This window comes from Micrasema longulum, unplaced genomic scaffold, assembly GCF_059751315.1.
Source record: "Micrasema longulum isolate JH-2025_06_02 unplaced genomic scaffold, ASM5975131v1 h1tg001842l, whole genome shotgun sequence".
NCBI classification, from domain to species: Eukaryota; Metazoa; Arthropoda; class Insecta; order Trichoptera; family Brachycentridae; genus Micrasema; species Micrasema longulum.
This window is the reverse complement of record NW_028279016.1, coordinates 347599-367476: the sequence shown is the minus strand read 5'-3', so window position 1 is coordinate 367476 and position 19878 is coordinate 347599. Positions and strand designations below refer to the sequence as shown.

At 30.9% G+C, this 19878-nt stretch overlaps 1 protein-coding gene across 1 annotated transcript in view; it reads left to right on the top strand.

The window, feature by feature from the left end:
- Positions 1-19878, top strand: part of LOC148273755 (dynein axonemal heavy chain 7-like) — a 37195-nt gene that overhangs the window by 3588 nt on the left and 13729 nt on the right. The window contains exons 3-44 of the mRNA XM_088238251.1: positions 138-342; positions 418-553; positions 741-907; positions 993-1146; positions 1225-1374; positions 1935-2123; positions 2200-2328; positions 2397-2647; positions 3401-3622; positions 4143-4349; positions 4642-4819; positions 4910-5031; positions 5234-5518; positions 6228-6350; positions 7135-7288; positions 7369-7532; positions 7642-7704; positions 7842-7986; positions 8151-8279; positions 8466-8628; positions 8707-8822; positions 8905-9061; positions 9150-9286; positions 12377-12607; positions 12684-12849; positions 12933-13078; positions 13373-13621; positions 13727-13887; positions 14196-14367; positions 14449-14628; positions 14795-14926; positions 15098-15319; positions 16225-16422; positions 16496-16619; positions 17132-17307; positions 17422-17573; positions 17887-18034; positions 18639-18851; positions 18994-19166; positions 19244-19385; positions 19468-19581; positions 19672-19782. Coding sequence (XP_088094377.1) covers positions 138-342; positions 418-553; positions 741-907; positions 993-1146; positions 1225-1374; positions 1935-2123; positions 2200-2328; positions 2397-2647; positions 3401-3622; positions 4143-4349; positions 4642-4819; positions 4910-5031; positions 5234-5518; positions 6228-6350; positions 7135-7288; positions 7369-7532; positions 7642-7704; positions 7842-7986; positions 8151-8279; positions 8466-8628; positions 8707-8822; positions 8905-9061; positions 9150-9286; positions 12377-12607; positions 12684-12849; positions 12933-13078; positions 13373-13621; positions 13727-13887; positions 14196-14367; positions 14449-14628; positions 14795-14926; positions 15098-15319; positions 16225-16422; positions 16496-16619; positions 17132-17307; positions 17422-17573; positions 17887-18034; positions 18639-18851; positions 18994-19166; positions 19244-19385; positions 19468-19581; positions 19672-19782 — 6956 coding nt within the window. The remainder of the gene's footprint in view (positions 1-137; positions 343-417; positions 554-740; positions 908-992; positions 1147-1224; positions 1375-1934; positions 2124-2199; positions 2329-2396; positions 2648-3400; positions 3623-4142; positions 4350-4641; positions 4820-4909; positions 5032-5233; positions 5519-6227; positions 6351-7134; positions 7289-7368; positions 7533-7641; positions 7705-7841; positions 7987-8150; positions 8280-8465; positions 8629-8706; positions 8823-8904; positions 9062-9149; positions 9287-12376; positions 12608-12683; positions 12850-12932; positions 13079-13372; positions 13622-13726; positions 13888-14195; positions 14368-14448; positions 14629-14794; positions 14927-15097; positions 15320-16224; positions 16423-16495; positions 16620-17131; positions 17308-17421; positions 17574-17886; positions 18035-18638; positions 18852-18993; positions 19167-19243; positions 19386-19467; positions 19582-19671; positions 19783-19878) is intronic.

The following is a 19878-nucleotide window of genomic DNA, read 5'->3' as shown; positions in this document are numbered from 1 at the left end:
GTTTTCAATTTAAGATATAAAAATAAATGATATTATGTATTAATCCAAAAATATATTGGTATTACTGATTTACTCTCTAACATAATGTATCGTGTATTTGTCATTGAAAAAATAATAACCATCCTCAATTATTTTAGTCATGGAGGCATTTAGCAAAATGCGTAAAGCCAGAGAAGAGTTTAGAGAAAAACTTTTAAAGCTGATAATTCAGGATGAACCTCCTGAAGGAATCAATGAAATTCCATCAGCTCATGAAAAAAAGGTTCTCCGGTATTACTATTACCTCCATTATGGAATTGAGTCTGTGCATGTTGCACCTTTGGATACTAAAATTATAAAAAGGTATAATCTTCAAAAGTCGTACTATAAAAAAATATTTGTTATGTGTGCTATTACTGTATAAACAACTTCTTTTAGAGTTCACAATCTTATATCAACAAAACTGAGAAGATGGATAGACATATTGAACCGAGAGACAGATGATATGAAAGATGATTTCATGATGAGTATGAAGAAAGCCATTGTAGATTTTGTTTTACGCGATCCCAACATGGTAAACAAAAAATAATTATTGTTTATTTATTTATTCACAATATTATTTTATTTACATTTATTGAGACACAAGTCCAAACTGCATGGGACTAAAGTCCTGTGTTGAGTTGGGACGAATAATGTAGTACAACAATAATACTATACAAAAAAAGAACATCATTAAAAAATAACACTTTTACACATTTTAGATAGAATCAATACAAGAATCTCTCACCCCAGAGAGAATGGAATTAAAAAATTGGGACCCCTTTATTCGTCAAAGAATTATGAATTCTAAAAAGTTTCTTGAAATAAATCTACACAGTATTAATCCATGTATAGCTCAAGTTCTCAACATATGGTGGAATCAATTCAAGTTTGTATAAATTTATTATCCCGTCACTGTACTCAATAAGCCAAATGATCCACAGTATTGATTTTTATCAACTTTTTTTTTACAGCGAACTTAGGCTAATTGGTATAAAAGACATTATCAATGTAAGAGAAGCATTTTGGGCAGCAGATTTCAAATTGATCTGCAAACAGCACATAGAGGCAGCTGTTTCAATTCTCAACACTCAGTGGATACCGAGTATACAAATAATTTTTATTCAGGTAAATTCCAATTTGTATTACAATTATAATTGTATTAATGGTATTATGAATAATTTCATAACTTCTTTCTTGTTTTAGGGAAATAAAAAGAAATTAATACCAAGTGTAACACAAACAAAAAAAATGAAAAGATTCTATGACTGTTTATCTTGTATAATGACCTATAATCTGCAAACACTCTGTCTTAAATCCATTCAAGAGTACACTTCGTATATATTGGATGTTGGGGTAGGTTTTAATTTTTTTTTATGGTTTATATCAGGCAACCTTTTTCTATTCTGGGCCAGATTGACAATTTTCGTTCGAGTTGCGGGCCGCAATATCAAAATAACCATTCAGCAAACATTGAATAAAAATAAATCACAGTAATTGAATAAAAATTAAATGACATATAATGCACTCTGGATTAATATATACTTTTAAACTGCAGTCCTAGTCCAGTAAAATCTTATTTAACATTACACATACTGAAACACACTGGATTGAAATTATTCCAATATTATGAGTGCATTTATCAATTTCCAAAATTGAAAACACTCCGCATCTACTTTTCTTTTTTTTATAAAACACTTTCCTTTTTTAAAATAAAGCACTATTTATTTCAACAAGTTAATTATATTTGTTATATTGTATCAATGATTTGTACTATACTATGTGTTCGCCATCTAGTCGCGGTATTTAATTTTGGTATGATCAAAATTCCCCATTTCCGCAGGCCAGATCAAAATATCCCACAGACCGGATCCGTGGTTTACATTATGTTAGTAATCTTGTATTTATTATTTTAGGGAACAAATCAAGGATTTTTTATAAGCATTGTATTCAGAGGTGGGGTAATTGCTTTTGATCCACCATTCAATAAAATAAAAGAAATACTATTGTTCATATACCAATCTCTAATTGAGTCGTGTTTATCAATACCGAGACTCGAAACAACCCTTTACCAAGATTATTCTGGAGACATTATTTGTCTCAAGGTAGGTAGATTTATGATATGCATTTTGATTTTTCTTTAAAAAATATTTTAAAAATATTAAAACATCTTTATTTTAGCCTGTAATTGATATGGTTTACATTGAGGAGTGTAAAAAAAACATCGATTTTCTACTAGAAGATCAGCGCATAGGTCCAGAACTAAGTGTACAGGATTTTGATGAATATGTGTGCTTAATCAATGGAGAAGTGAGTAAATTTATATTTTCTTTCAGTTTAAAACCTTTCAAAAGCTAAACACTAAAACATTTTTCTAGACTCAAACTTTGATCGACGCCTTCCTTGAGGCTGAAGACCCACCAAAGTCATTTGAAGAGTATTGTGAAATAGCCGTTAGATATTATGACTTAGCTGCAGAAATACCAATGCGAATTGAACAAGTAGTTATTATGGGCCTTTATAAAATTCAAAGAACTGAGTTGATGAACACTCTGAAAGAAGCTGCATCATCATTTTCAAATCAAATATTAGAAAGAATGACAGCAGACTATCAAGGAATGATAAAAGAGTAAGCCAATCGCGTTTTAAACTTTTAAAGCTTTGCACACAATACTGTGACGCTCTAAGAGAAAAAAACATGAATTTTTTATACAGCGTGTTCTTTAAACCCTGTCACATCCGAAACCACGATGATCAGTATGAGCAAGAAGACATATTGGCACATTATAATAAATTTTTAGAACGAATAAAATTTAAAAAAATTAAATATTAAAAAAAACAAATGGTTGCTATCTTCTGCAGGGGAGAAACTAGGAGGGGGGAGTCTGACACACCATTAACCACACGGCCGCGCCCCCCTCGCTTTTCCCCTGCAGAAGTAAGCAACCATTTTTTCTTTTTAATATTTCATTTTTTCAAATTTTCTTCGTTCTAAATATTTTTTTTAATATGCCAATATGTCTTCTTGCCCATACTGATCATCGTGGTTTCGGATGTGACAGGGTTTAAAGAACACCCTGTGAAGAATTAATAAAATATAATTCATCACAAGAGTAAATGTAACTTTTCACAACGTAATTAAATTAATTTATAATAACAGTTGTAAAAAAGCCAAAATATTCAAGCTCATCTTATAATATTATTTTACTAATTTGGAGTAATTTCTCAACATTTATTGTTAAAATCGTTAGTATAAACAGTAATACAAAATATGGGAGGGGAGAGAATAACAGTTTAAATATTGAGTCACATAAATTTAGAGAAGGGAATGATGTATGTATTCATAAAACTTTTTTTTTGTCCTCGGACTATGATTTTTTAGATATGCAGATGAATACTTACTTATTTCAACAACACTCTTGACTCCACCTCCTGATACCGCTGCTCTGATGGAGCTCATAAGATATTGTCAAGAAGTACATGAGAAAATTTTAGATCAAATGGAAGAAAAATTGACGCATGTAATGGAATATATTACATTTTTGGCAGATTATACAACATTTACCCCCCTCGAAATAAAAGCTAACTGTAACACATTTCAATGGTAAGTGTTTTTGTTTCCAATAATGTAGTGTGTCATAATAAATGCCATTACTCTTTTGTATTATTATTTTATTAGAGAAAAGACAGAAATAAAACAATAATGTACTCGCATATTTTTTTATTTTTCTATTATTATTTTGCATATTTTTCTATTATTATTTTGTATATTGTTTTGATTATTTGGCATATTGTTTTGATTATTTTGCATATTGTTTTGATTACTTGTATATTGTTTTAATATGTAAATAAATATTTTTGATTTATATATCAAAGAGTACCGACTTAACACGGAATTTTCTAACAAGTCGGGACATAAAAAACATATAATTGTGTCTATGTAAATTTGTGTATTTTGTGCATTAAATAAAAAAATAAATAAAAATTGTTATAATGTTATAAAAAAAGTAACTTCTAATTTCTTTAAATTTTGATAAGATGTAGTTATGTCCCTTATCCTTTAATCTCTGTCATTATTAAATGTTTGATTATTATATTTATACTTACATTAAAAAAAATCATAGGTATTCTCGGATGCCAAGTGTTTTGGAGGAGTGTAGAGAGATCTGCGCAGTTAAAACAATAGAATTCCAGGAAGCATTAAAGGTTCGCATTGTTAAGTTTATTGCTGAACTTGCTGTAATGGCAAAACAAGTTGAAGACCTACAATATTGGGGAGATTTAGAACAGCTGCAAAAATATGTCATTAGATCCAACTCTTTAAGTGAAAAGTAAGTAAAGCAATCAAATAAGTAGATAGTGCAATTTGTTGGTGGATGTTGATGCTTTAATCCACTTACATTTGTAAATTAACTACCAGTTTCCTTACTCTCGCAATTGTATTGTCAAGGTGGTTAAACAATTTACCAGTGAAATTTAAGTGAGAGCGTTGTAGCAATAGCAATGAAATCAGTCATTGGTTCTCGATACTAAGTGTATTGAAGCATCAGTCTCTAGTTAATATAGGATAAGTAAAACATGTAAAACATAAATTAATAAATACATTTTACTGTTCTTCAATAGGTTGAGTTTAGCACTTACAAAAATAGATCAGTTCAATGAAGAAGAAACCTCTTTTGGTTGGGAATTGTCACAATATCCTCTGCGAAAGCAAATAAGTGATAAATTGATGCCATTTAAGAAGCTTTACGACAGTGCTGACGAGTTCTTAAGCAGGCATAAAAAGTGGATGACATCACGGGTAATAAACTATTCTTTCAACAATAAGAATATTGTTCTTAAAAATCAGCATCTTCAAATGAATATTTTTACTATCATTTTTATTTTCAAGGTCGGAAGTTTTGAACCTGAAGAAATTGAAACGGATGTAGGATACTATTATAAAACAATTTACAAATTAGAAAAAACATTTGGTGATGTACCAGATGCATGTCATCTAGCCAAAGATGTCAGGTAAAATAAGCATGTAAATATTGTAGTCTGTGGTATTGACGTGATTGCTTACCCAATAAAATAATAAATTAAAATAAAACTTTATTCATACTTTTCAGAATAGTATACTTATGTGTTATTAAAATTAAAATGGTTTATGTCAATGTAAACCATGTTTACTTAAACAAAAATGCAATGGAAGATAATTATTTGGTATTTTTAGAATGAAAATTGAAGAGTTCCGCGAGAACATGCCTATTATCAATACTCTAGGCAATCCTGGAATGAAAGGGAGACATTGGGAGAAAATATCTGAGATTGTTGGTTTCCCCATAACTGTTGATGATGAGTTAACTTTGGAGAAAATCATAGATTACGGATTGGGTGATTATATTTCCAAGTTTGAATCAATTTCTGAAGCCGCTACCAAAGAAAACAGTTTAGAGAAGAATTTAGAAAAAATGATGAACGAATGGGCAGATCTAGCATTCGAGATTTTGCCATACAGGTTTGACTGTTTTATATACTAGGTTTTTTTTCTTATGTAGTTTTGCTTATTACTTATTATTTCCACAAGTCAATAGAAATATTCCAATAATGTCAATCATAAACATATTTATTTACTCAGTCTTAAAAATATGTGCTGTTTATTATTTATTTATTCATTCCCAATTTTTGTATTAATAATTGTTTGAGTAAAAGATAGAAAATAATCATCGTACAAAGTTGCTTGTGATAAAAGGGATTGTTTTTACACACACAATTATTTTTTTAATGTTTTTAAAGTGGTGCATTTGCAAAAATCTGTGTTGTGATATCTTGTATTTACAACAAAACAAATCGAATAATTTTGTCTTTAACATTTTTATAAACAGTATTCATAATATTCTAATCTGCATAGTGTATAATTTATAATACATGTTCCTACACCTATATACGGGGTCTACGTTCAATGCGCACAGAAGGAATATGGTAACATGTTTTTGTGCCGCCCAGTTGAGTTTTGATAAAAATTAGCACCTCGATATTCAAGAATTTTTATCTAAACTCAACTGGACTGCGTCAAAACATACTACCGCATATCTTCTGTGGGCCTTGAACTTCGACGCAGAATAAACATTTAACTTATTTGAAAATAAATATGAATTATTATTATTTGTTACAAACACTCTAATAGTTTTCAGTAAAATTAATTAAGTTAATAAATTTGTTCAAAGGGATACTGGAACATACATTTTATCTGGAGTTGATGATATTCAGTTGCTGCTTGATGATCATATTGTAAAAACACAAACTATGAAGAATTCTCCTTATATAAAACCATTTGAAAAAGTTATTATGTAAGTTTTCAACTCAACAATTTTTTTCATTCAATGTAAATACACATACAATTTTGAAAGCTATAGGTGAAAACTAATTTAAGACAGAAGTTTAAAGCACCATAGAGTAAAGCATGCCTATGAGCATGCTTAAGACGAGCATGCTCTTTAACTGTATACATTTGCTTAAGATCAGCGTTCTCGTTCTCGTTCTAAGCATGCTCATGAATATTCATGGTCAAAGCAAATACACATGTCATTTACTAGTAGACTCTGCCTTTGTAGTGGAAAATATAAAAAACCAAGTGGCTATCCGCACAGAACTGAACAAAATCATCATTTTGCTTGCAGTGCTGCAAATGACTGATCGATACTAGAATGTTAATAAGCAAATGCGTTCAAACTTGCTTATAAGCTTTCCCTCTTCCACCCCCGCCTTAGATAGCATGCTCAAAAATCTACTGTCGGTCGATGTGTTTGATATTAACAATGTTTTTGGAACACATGTCACTATGTAGCAAGTGCTCAATAATAGTATGCTTTATACATTGTAGCATGTCTATCTGTACCTTTATTGTATTTTTCCTAAAATTGATTTCGTCATGTTCATCCACCTACACAATAAACACTTAGACATGCTTGCTGTTTCCACTTTCCTCTAGAAATCAGCCACATTCTGGATTAAGTTTCAGAAGTACGCCATTTTAACAAAATAACAATAACACACTGGCGAGAAAGAGAACTGCTTGAACGCACCAATATGTATTTGGGGTGTTTTACTCAAAACTAACTTTAAAATTTCTAGTGCGTGGGAAGGAAAATTACAACTTCTTCAAGAGATAATGGATGAGTGGCTTCGAGTACAGATGACATGGATGTATCTTGAGCCTATCTTTTCTTCACCAGATATTCAACAACAAATGCCCGAAGAAGGGAGGAAATTCAGTGCAGTGGATAAGGTTATTATTAATTTAAAAATTTAATAATATAAAAAAGTTATTAGTTTATATTATTAATATTACAATTTTATTCATTCCAGGTTTGGAAAGAAATAATGAAAGTAGTATATGCAGAGCCGAGAGTACTCGATGTCATCGAGATTGAAAAGATGTTAGAGAGATTAAAAAAATGCAACAATTTACTAGAAGTTATCCAGTATGGCTTGAATGCTTACTTAGAAAAAAAACGACTTTATTTTCCTAGGTCTCAATTTTATTTATTCATAATGTTTTATTCATGTGTAATGTAATTTGATTTCTGACAAAAAGTTATTACAAAATTACATTATCTTATAATGTTTATATTATTTTAGATTCTTTTTCTTATCAAATGATGAGCTACTTGAAATTTTATCCGAGACAAAGGATCCAACACGGTATGATGTATATTAAAAAATATATTTATATAGCTTACATGATATTATGTTGCGTTGTATTGAGATATTTGTTAAGTTTCAATTGAATTCTTCAATAAATAAACACCAATAACCAAACATATGTAACTTTTCAACAGTGTACAGCCTCATCTAAAGAAGTGCTTTGAGGGAATTTCTCGTCTTACTTTTACTGAAGAACTTGTTGTTACTCACATGAAGTCCTCAGAAGGGGAGGTAGTTCCACTGATTATAACAGTCGACACCGTGTTGGCAAGAGGACAGGTAAATATTAATAATTATAGACAAAAGTTTATTTGTTCTTTTACATTGTTAAATAAAGATGTAACTAAACAACTCTTACGGTTTTAGCTGAGATGTATATTTTTGAAATATGGATTACCTACTTGTGTCTAAAATTTTGACTTTAAATTAAATTGTTTTTTTAGGTTGAAAAATGGTTGCTTGAACTAGAGGGGGCGATGAAAAAATCAGTGCATAATGCAGTTGCACTTTCTTATAATGCTTATATTGTAAACAAACGTGAAGAATGGGTGTTAGTTTGGGCTGGTCAGGCAGTAAGTTTAAAAATTGTTGTATTTATACATTTTATTTGTTCAAAATTCAAGCAAAAAAATATTGGAACTATTTCTTTCTCATCGCATAATATATCCATTAAACCTCACAAACATCGATACAATCTGCTCATTTCAGACAAATAATATTTTTTCAATCACATACTTTGATAACATTTCTGTTTATAGGTACAATGTATAGCAATGACTTTCTGGACCTCAGAAGTTACCGAGGCCATTTTAGATTCCAATAAAGCTATGCAGAACTATTTATCGAAAAGCAATTATCAGATTTCTAAAATTGTGGATTTAGTGAGAGGCGACCTGAGTTTGCAAAATCGCATAACACTGGGTATGTATAATAAATTATACTGCAGTATTTTACTATCCCCTGTATTTGTCGGTAATTAAAAAATATTTTTACTTTTAGGTGCACTTGTTGTATTGGATGTTCACGCAAGGGACGTTTTATCTGAACTCATTGACTTAAATGTTCAGTTTGAAAATGATTTCAATTGGTTGTGTCAAATTCGGTATTACTGGGAGGTTACTTGATTTTCTAAATACATTTAATTAGTCATTCGATGTAGATGCAACAAACTTTTTGACAGTTATTATTTTTTCATAGTTGCAAGAAGATGAAACAATGCAGATAGCAACAAGAATGATCAACTCTCAACTGATGTATGGATATGAATATTTAGGGAATACCGCAAGACTGGTAGTAACACCACTTACAGATAGATGCTTTAGAACTTTATTTGGTGCTCTACATTTAAATTTAGGCAAGTGTGGGAGTGTTTTGAAATGGATTTACTTACTATGTTAGTATTCCAAAGTGAGATGAACCTAATTTTGATGGCATTACTCCAGGTGGTGCCCCTGAAGGTCCGGCAGGAACAGGGAAAACAGAGACGACTAAAGACTTGGCTAAAGCTGTTGCTAAACAGTGTGTCGTCTTCAATTGCTCTGATGGATTGGATTATATTGCTCTTGGAAAGTTCTTCAAGGTAAGTAACGTTACAAGTGAGTATACATATATTGACGCTTACCATTATCAAGCGACATGTACCAACTTTACAGAAGAGCCAATATAAGTTCTTTTTGTTTTTTTTAAAATTAATTAAAAAATCTCATACATATGTACATAGAATTAACAACAGTCAAGAAGGAGTGGAGCGTAGAATCATATTTGAATACATCGGACTGTGTCCTGAAATTCCCCCATTTTGCCCTACTTTCGCCGCGCGCATGCTTGAAGTCGTCGCGTAATGTTGCCAGATCGCGAAAAATATAACCATAACACAAATGTAAGATAATTATATTTAAAACAAAAGCAATTTGTTCATTTCTCAAAATTTTATTGTACACGCGGAAACATTGATTGACACAACAGAGTAGATACGTAAAGTGTCATTTAATAAGATTAATTGAATTAATGAACTTTGAACATAAAAAATTAAAATAAAAATATTTTACTTAAAACTGATATTTTTATGTCATGTTGAATAATATTTGATGTTTTAAAGATAATGTTGGTCAAATGTCCTTCACGGCGTTGTTTAATCCGAGAGGTCTAATTTTCATTAGTTCTCTCATTACATGAGCAAAGTACTAGTCTATGATTGGAAACTTAAACTAAATTCTAAGATAGATACCGATGTGTCTGGTTTTGAAAAATGTTGTTTAAAAGAGAAAGAAATTGAAAGTTTATGCCCTATCCAAAAGAAAGCCATTTTGATTCTTTTCGAGAGAAAGACACCAACAATTTTTTTCGAATGAAGAGTTCAGTAAAACTTTTTACTAATTTCCTCAGTCCCTCATTCCTATAAATAAAACCCTTTTAATGAGAACATACAATACAGTCTACCTGATAGTTTTAATTTCCCTTTTGTTGAGTAAGCTTTTTGTAAAATTGCCTTTTAGGAACAGAACTAATCATTAGATAAATGATGTAATCTTTTATCAAGATATTTTTCAATCACAGCCCTTATAAGATTGTTTCTGTAGCTTTGACCATTTATATGGTTATCCTCGAATGAAAATAAGTGATATTTTCGAATAAATTTCTTGAAAATTGAAACAACAATAACTAAGTTTTGAGAACTAGAGGTTATTATAAAATCTGCATTTGAAATTCTTCGGACATTGGCTTCAGAAATACAACATATGTCATAAATACTCTGAGAAGGAAAGCAAAGACCACCTCTATTCTTTTAACCAATAAGCTCGTGGAACCATAGGACATCATAAACATCGTCATTGACAAAGCAATTGGTTTTTAAATTTCTCAAGATACTTTTCAATGATTCGCTCTTTTATTGCAAGACGTCTGTTTTTATGATGCAATGTTTTTATTTATTGAACATGTTTCTCACAAAACAGTTGTTTATGGCGTAATTGTGATTTCAGTTCGACTTTTCTTGGCGAGTCAAATAAACTGTCTAGATCAGAAAAATTTACATCACCAATCTCCGAGTTTGATCGAATGGGTGATTGTGAGTATGTACCCTGAAATTAAACAAAAAAAACGGTTATGTAATAAAAATGCAAAAACAAGCTTATTTATTACATAAATTATAACAATACACACATTGTCCGATGTCGAAGGTCCAGTTGTTTTTACCATATTATGTGTCTCGAACTCTCCTGCTGTCATGACCAAATGCTGAAAAAATAACATAGTATTATTAAATCACTGAGTTTTGCCCACCTGTGTTTTCTCGTTTGCTCTATTTCTTGTAAGCGTATTGATGTAAAACAACGAAAATATAATAAATAATTTATCCAGTAGTTTTCACGTGATGTGCTTGCAATAGACAGACATAAAAAAATACTATTTGGTCTCCATATCCAAACAGAATATTCAATGTGTTTTTAAAATTATTTTATTTGATTTATTTAAATTTTTTCACGAAATTTTCACTTTTTTATTGTATGTATAAACCAGCTTTTACCTGCAGTTTTCTCATCGCGCGAGTCGAGAAAAAATACATCTAAATTTGTATACGGTGAAGCCACGGGCAAGAGCAAAAATAATGCTTAGTAAAAAAACTTTTCCCTTGAAAACTGCATTAAAATCCACCTTAAGTCTCAAGGGAAACGAAATAAATGTAAATAATGTTTAAAATATGTTTATTTAAATTAACCCTACCTTATTTGGAAAAACTCCTTTCCTTAATCTTTTCAATCCACCTTTTGTGTCATAAACATGTCATTTGGCGGCCTCCGTGGTGTAGTGGTCAAGACGCTTGACTCACGCACGGAAGGTTCCGGGTTCGATTCCCGGTGAGAACACAAAAATTAAAAATGTGATTTCTCTCAAGCCTGGTTGTTCTGTAATGTAATTCACCACTGTAATTGGGCCTCCTGGCCTGTAGTGGTGCAAAAAAAAAAATGAAATGAAATAAAATAAAAAATAAAAATATTTCTCCTCAAAATGCATTGAGCAAATTATGCTTCGCTTTGTTGGTTTCCAAAACTCATCTCTCCGTACTCTTTGTATTATTTTTGTCCACTCTGATTTCCTTTTTTAATCAGCAGGGAAGCAAAAATTTCCCTAAATCAATGAAAACCAACGTTCTTATTAATAAAAAGTGGCGTAAAAAAATGACTACCCTGGCAACACTAACAAAATGTGGAAAAATAATAACATTTTTTTTTTTGCTACTTACGCATGCATTTGCTACCTACACATGAATTGTGATCCCATCCTGTTTCTTTTTAATCCCAGCAGCATTTCTACACTTTAAAACGACACAACACGGCATAGTTGAATTCAAATCGGGAGTTGCGTACTGATCGACGTCTACAAAGAAACTAATGGGTCAAAATGTAAAACTACTCGCTTAAGAGTAGTTTAGTCGCCTTCTGTTTGATGCGCGTATGCGGTGTTAACTGTTAATGTGATTCCTACATACTTGAAATAAAAATTTAAAATACGAGATTCTTTATAAGTTAAAAAAATTATACATTTTTAATTGGCTATTCCGCAAAATTGTTATATGTCCCTTGATAACTTTTTCTTTTCCAGCGTCAATATTATGATATGTAAGCTTTGAGGAATTTTCCAAACACAAGATTTTTTTATATTCATCTAGGGGTTGGCTTCTTGTGGTGCTTGGTCGTGCTTCGATGAATTCAATAGGATTGATCTGGAGGTACTATCCGTAGTAGCTCAACAGATTATGAGTATTCAGAGAGGGTTGTCTTCAGGCTCAACAGAGTTGGTGTTTGAAGGAACACTTTTGAAACTTGATAAATCATGTGCAGTATTTATCACCATGAATCCGGGATATGCTGGAAGATCTGAGTTACCCGACAACTTAAAGGTATAACTCTCTACTTTATTATTTATAAATAATTTTATTTAAAAAAAGAAATACGTCATTATGTATTATTTTTCAGGCTCTATTTAGATCAGTGGCTATGATGGTACCAGACTATGTGCTTATCTCAGAGATAGAACTGTATGCTTCTGGATATCTTAATGCAAAACCATTGGCTGTCAAAATTGTGGCAACTTATCGACTTTGTTCAGAACAGTTGTCATCACAATCTCACTACGATTATGGTAATACACCTACATTTTCAACAGAACCTTGTTTATAAGAGGGCAATAGAAATATGGACTACTAAAAGAGATGTTTTTTTAAGGTATGCGAGCTGTAAAATCTGTACTTAGAGCAGCTGCCGCTTTAAAACTTCGCTACCCAGATGAAATGGAAGACATGATTGTATTACGATCTATCAAAGATGTCAATTTACCTAAATTTCTTAATCAAGATGTACCATTATTTATGGTGTGTATCAATCACTTATATATTATTTAAATTTTATTATACTTTCTTTATTTCGCAGGACAAAGGTTATTTCTATCGAATATTTAATTCTAAACTACAATTCCCATTTTTTTCCCTAAGCTTTCAATATTTTTATATAATTAAATAATAATTAATAATTTAGCTATAAGAAATGAAAGACTTAATTTTAGGAAAAACTTTTGCTACAAAAATAGAAACAATACATAATACATTGTCATATTCTTTTTAACCCCTTTTTTATGTTTACAATATAATTGCAATATTTGTTTATAGGGTATTATATCTGATCTGTTCCCTGGTCTTTTAATGCCTCAACCTGGCTTACCAGATCTAGTGGCATGTTTCCACGATGCTTGCAAGAGCATGAATCTGCAAAGTACACCATTTATGGTAGAGAAAGCTCTTCAAGTATATGAAATGTTACTTGTCAGACACGGTTTGATGATTGTCGGCTACCCATTCTCGGGAAAAACTTCAACATATCAAGCTTTGGCAGAGGCGCTGGGACTCGTCAGTGATAGAGTGAGAAATTAGTAATTTTTTGTGAAGTATTGAAATCAACCGATAACTAATAAAACATTTGAATAAATTTAATAAAAATTCATGTGTACTCGTAATTAATTTTAGGGATTAATGGCCGAAAATAAAGTTCAGTATACAATAATCAATCCGAAGTCTATAACAATGGGACAGCTGTACGGCCAGTTTGACGCAGTGTCTCATGAATGGTCGGATGGAATTTTGGCAGTAAGCTATAGAGCTTTTGCTGTTTCTACAACACCAGACAGGTAACTTCCTAAACACTTCAACAAATCAATTATTTATTCTGTGAAAGACAGAGCTTAATGTTTTTCCCCAAATTAAATTTTAAATCTAGTTTTAGTTTAATTTTAAATTACTACGCTTTTACACATATTTTAAATTTTTTTAAATCTTGAAGTAGGTCACACATTAATACATTTATCAAGCTTTACAATTCCCAAGCTAGACAAATATGTATGTAAACGTGTGTTTAATAATATTGGTGTCTCATGCAAAATTAGCTCATCGTAACATTATTCATGGCAAGCATTCAATTTACAATTTCTGCTCATAGAAAATGGCTCGTATTTGATGGTCCGGTTGACGCTATATGGATAGAAAACTTGAACACTGTACTTGATGATAACAAAAAGCTATGTTTGATGAGCGGAGAAATCATCCAGTTAGCCAACACGACCAATTTGTTCTTCGAACCTATGGATTTAGAAGCAGCTTCTCCTGCCACGGTATCACAAACTTTAATTTATTGTCCACCAGTAATAAGTGTGAATTTATCTGTTTTTTAAATAAATTTCATTATGTTGTAGGTTTCCCGATGTGGTATGATATACATGGAACCCAGTGGATTGGGATGGGAGCCACTTGTAGAATCTTGGCTTAACACAATGCCACCAAGTTTAGATATTTCGTTCCATCAGAATATTAGGCGATTGTTTCATCGTTTTTGTTACCCTCTTCTATGGTTAATAAAAACAGGAAAAGTTAAGGTAGGTACTTAGTAACTCCTAGTACAGTTAAATGTTTTTAGTATTTATAATTTTTGTAAAAATCAAGCCTTCAGAAAATCGCTGAAACAATAGTAGCAACACAGTCTAAATAAAGAACAAAAATAAATTGTGCTTGTTTTAATAAATGTTTGTCTTTGTTTTATAGGAAATGTTTCCTACATCTGAGTCTATTCTTGTGAAAGCGACAATGAATATTTTTGATGCATTTCTTGATGATTTCTATGATGAAAAGTATATGGCAAGTATAGCGGAGTTGGATATACGAGCACAGTTGGAGGTAATAATATCATAATAATTTACGATAATAATATAATTATTTAAACATTATATTATTAATAATCTCACAAATATTTATATTTTGATTTGTGAGTGAGTGTTGAAATGTTTTTCCGTTTATTCAATTTAATATTTGATTTTTCGTTTAGTTTTTTAATATAATTTTGCTCAGGGAATATTCTTTTTCTCTTCGATTTGGTCGTTGGGAGCAACTTTGGAGGCATCTAGTCGTCCCAAGTTTGATATGATGTATCGCGGCCTCCTGGATAAGGAGTTTCCTGAAGAAGTTATCGAAAAATTTGGTTATCCTCATGAAATTCCAAAACCTGATAAAAATTACATTTTCACTATACCAAAAGAAGGACTTGTATATGATTACAGATACATCAAAGAGGTAAGAATGAGTAAGAGTAAAAAAATGTTTTAAATCTCATGGTATGTAGAAATTAATTACATTAATTTTCACTTTGGAACTTTCTATTTTCACAATAATTTTTTCACATTTGAGACGGGTTGTGGTCCTGTTGGTAGTGTTGTGGACTCTAAATCAGGAAGTCCAAGGTTCAAACCCCGCTCTACTGCAACTTGCTCATTTTCTAACAAGTTTATTTACCACTTAAAAAAATGTACCCGAAATTGAAATAGTTGGGTAAATAATAAAAACGCAAATGTTTCTTAAAAAAACTATACAAATATAATATGGAGAGGTTAGAGAGAGAGTAAGCAATGTTTACTGAAAATAATGAATAATATAATCTGATTCTTTTTAATTTTATATTATGTACATTATAACCCAGATAGCAGTGAAACTTGGTACAAACTTGATTTAAGATTGATGGAAAGTTGAAAAGGAAAATTTGACGCTTGAAATTTGAAAATTCGGTCAAGCTTGAACTCTTGATACTTCAAACTTGATACAAGCTTGAGGCAAGTTTAAATTGCTATCTGGGAAGGTTTCCAAATTAATTGGATTCAATGGAATAACACTAATTCTTTTTTATGTGGATGTTTTTTGTAGTTATTTCTTGATAAAACTCCAGAGTTAATGATTTAGATAAAATTATCAATAAAACTTCTTGGTTTCACTTTAATTTAATTTTGACCAACGAGTTTTATTGATATTTTTATCTAAATCATTAATTATTTTTTACTTAATAAAGTTTTGTTTATATGTATGATTCATTCAAATAAAATAAGATAAATAAAATCACATAAAATATTATCCAGACATCTTAGATGATAGAATAGTGATGTCACTCTGATACTTTTTGTATTTTATTTATGGATTGTTTCATGTAGGGAAAAGGGAAATGGAAACCGTGGAATGACGACTTGATTTCTGCCCCCCCTATACCGAGGGATACAGCTGCTCATAGTATAATAGTCACAACACTTGACACAGTGCGATACCTCGCACTCTTTAAACTCCTAGTTTGCCATAACAAGGCTGTCATGATGGTGGGACCTACGGGAACTGGAAAATCTTGCTATATCATTGTGAGTTTAGTGACTAAGTTATTTATATATGATTGATCTAATCCTTTCACGCTAATAAAGTATATATTTCCAGGATTTCCTTATAAAAAAAATAGATACTAAAATATACAAATCACTCATAATGGGATTCTCCGCTCAAACTTCAGCCAACCAAACTCAGGACATAATAATGGGTAAATTGGATAAAAGAAGAAAAGGTATAAATTAACAAATAATTATAATAATAATGATTTATTATCAAAAATTACAATGATTTACTAAATATTACTTTATTTTCTTGCATATGTTAAAACTGAACCTTTTCTGTTTTCTATATCACATCATGGACAAAGTGGAACTTGAGGAAAACTTTTCTGTATCTGAAAACTACCTCGATTTCCTGGAAATTTATTTGTTTAAAAATATATATGTATATATATATATATATGTATATATATAATATACTCTGTAGTATAAACAGTGTTTATTATTTATTAAAAATGATAGTAATCAATGTTTTGAATGTAGATATTCATCAAAATTCAAAATTAGGTACCCAAATAATTTTGAATGCTGATTAGTTGCTGCTGTTTATGCTTCCTTTTTCAAAAATTAAAAATAAATATATTTTAAACAAAAACATACATATTCTTTTGTTTTAAAAGTACAGAAATTTATGGTATTATTTAAAAACATGGATATTATTTCATTAAATATTATTATTCTTCAGGTGTATTTGGCCCACCGGTGGGGACTGAGTTTGTTGTGTTTGTGGATGATGTTTCCATGCCGCAAGCAGAAACCTATGGAGCCCAACCACCGATTGAAGTTCTTCGTCAGGCCCTTGATCAAAAAATGTGGTATGACAGGAAAGAAAATGTTCCCATGAAACTAACAAATGTTCAGGTAAACAAACACAAAATTTCATCAAATCACAATCAACTAATTTACATTGTGTTTAGAGGAGTAGTAAATTTCCAAACTGCCATAATTAAATAACTAAAATGTGTTTGATTTCAGTTCATGTGTGCCATGAGTCGACCAACGCCAGGGACGAAAACAGTGACTGCTCGATTTAGTCGCCATTTTGGGTTTCTTTGTATTGACGAATTTGATGATGAAACGTTGATAGTTATATTTAGTAAAATAATGTTGTGGCATTTGGATGCAAGGTTTGTTAACAATTACATTGAATTTTAATGCAAATGTATTATAATCGACGGCTATAAAGTTAAAACCTTTCGAAAGTCTATTGACTGGAAATAACTTATTGATTTGCTCAGTAAGTTTTTCCACAAAAACTGAAATATTACTTAGAACTGTCAATGTTGAAATGAATAATTAATAGGTACCAATTGAAAGCACTAACATTGTGAATGTTAATGTATTTTTTAACTTATGTACCAATCGTATTTGAGAAGTATCTTACCTACAATAAAATTGAAAACATTATTTTTTTTAAATAATAATATTTTACTCTTTAAGGGGGTTTTCAAAAGACTTTGATCCTTGTATAGATCAAATTGTATCCGCAACTCTGGACATTTACAAAAATTGCCGCCTCAATTTGTTACCAACACCTGCCAAATCTCACTACACCTTTAATTTGAGAGATTTTTCTAGAGTTATTCAGGTACACATTTTTTATTCTATGAAAAAGTTATGTTTTGGTGTATTTAGAAGAATTATTAGAAGGTAGGTATTGTAATATAAACTAATCTTGATATTCATTACACATTTAAGAATCTTTTCTAGCCAAGAATAAAAGGATTGTGTAGAAGTAACCAGGTACTCCTAAGAATTGTACTAAAGCTTTATTTATTGATTAATACTTCTTTTTTATGTATATTCAATAAAAATATTAAACAAAAAAATTACAGTGGCGTCCCAAATAGGCAAATGAATGTTCTTTCTGGTTGTTTAACAGTTGCATTACATAAATAGTATAGAAGCATCAGTGATAGGATTTTTTCTCATTTTCATCATGCTAATTTTATACGCTAATGCTAAATGTTGAATTATATTCTTTTGGAAGGCTTGCTGGATTCATTCCTACAATGCGCAATACATGTTTCTTTCTAATTTTTTACACATCAATGATAATCTTATTTTATAATGAATTTTTAATGCTAATAGTTATTATTCCGCCTTAATATATGCGAGGATAATGAAAATTCAGTGATAAGAGTCATTGTAAAATTCTCAGAAAATATCAAACATTTGCTTAAAATTTTCAGGGAGTGTTATTGTCAGTACCTGAAGTGATTCTGGATCTTCAGTCCATGAAGAGGCTCTGGGTCCATGAATGTCTCCGCGTATTCTCTGATCGCCTGGTAGATGGGACTGATCGAGCCTGGTTTGTCGGAGCCCTTAGACTTGCCACCAAGAATTCCTTGGCCGATAACTTTGATACCATGCTGTCACGACTAATTGAAAAACCCGCAACAACAGTGAGTTTTCATTGCCCCCCCTTATCTCATTTGAATATACTTGTAATATATAGTAATCTACATATGTATATATATTATAATACAGGTTAGGGACCACCGTTCTGGTTCGGACTTTCAATTTTTAAAATATTTTTTATTCCAGATTACTGAAACAGAGCTCAGAAAACATATGTACTGTGACTTCGCTAATCCTAAAGCTGATACCAGATTCTATATGGAGGTTACTGATATGGACCACCTTACTAAAACTGTAGATTCATTCTTATTTGAGTTCAACAATATGACGAAAAAACCAATGAATTTAGTATTATTTAGGTAACCTCAGAAGACTAACTTTAAAATTCAATATGTATTTTTGTTGAAGAAACGGAGAAATTGACTTAATTTTACAGGTTTGCTGTAGAACATGTGTCCAGGATTTGTCGCATTGTCGCTCAGCCGAGATCTCACGCTTTGTTGATTGGTCTCGGGGGATCGGGGAGACAGTCACTCTCTAGACTTGCCGCTCATATAAATGACTACGAAATGTTCCAGGTATTATCTCTCATCAAATAGCGAAATCTGTTGAGTAATTTCAAGAATGACTTTAGAAATTGTTTGTGTTTGGTTTTGATAGGTCGAAATGAGTAGGCAATACGGACGATTTGAATGGAGGGAGGATTTAAAGACCCTTTTGAAAAAAGCTAGTTTGCCTGATCAGCATGTCATATTCTTGTTCATAGAATCTCAGGTAAAAATATTGAATATTAATTTTCATAGTAAGAAACTATACTGGTTATTCCTAAAGGAGTAATTATGTTTATGTGATATTTAATTTAAGATAAAAGAAGAGGGGTTTCTTGAAGATATAAACAACATCTTAAATTCTGGAGAAGTCCCCAATTTATTCTCTTCTGAAGAGAAAGCTGAAATTTGTGAGAAAATGAAAGTTGTAAGTCTCAAATTACTACATAATTCTTTTTCTTCCTATAATATATAAACAAGTACTAGGTACTAACAAAAATTGTAATTGGTAATTTATTTAACT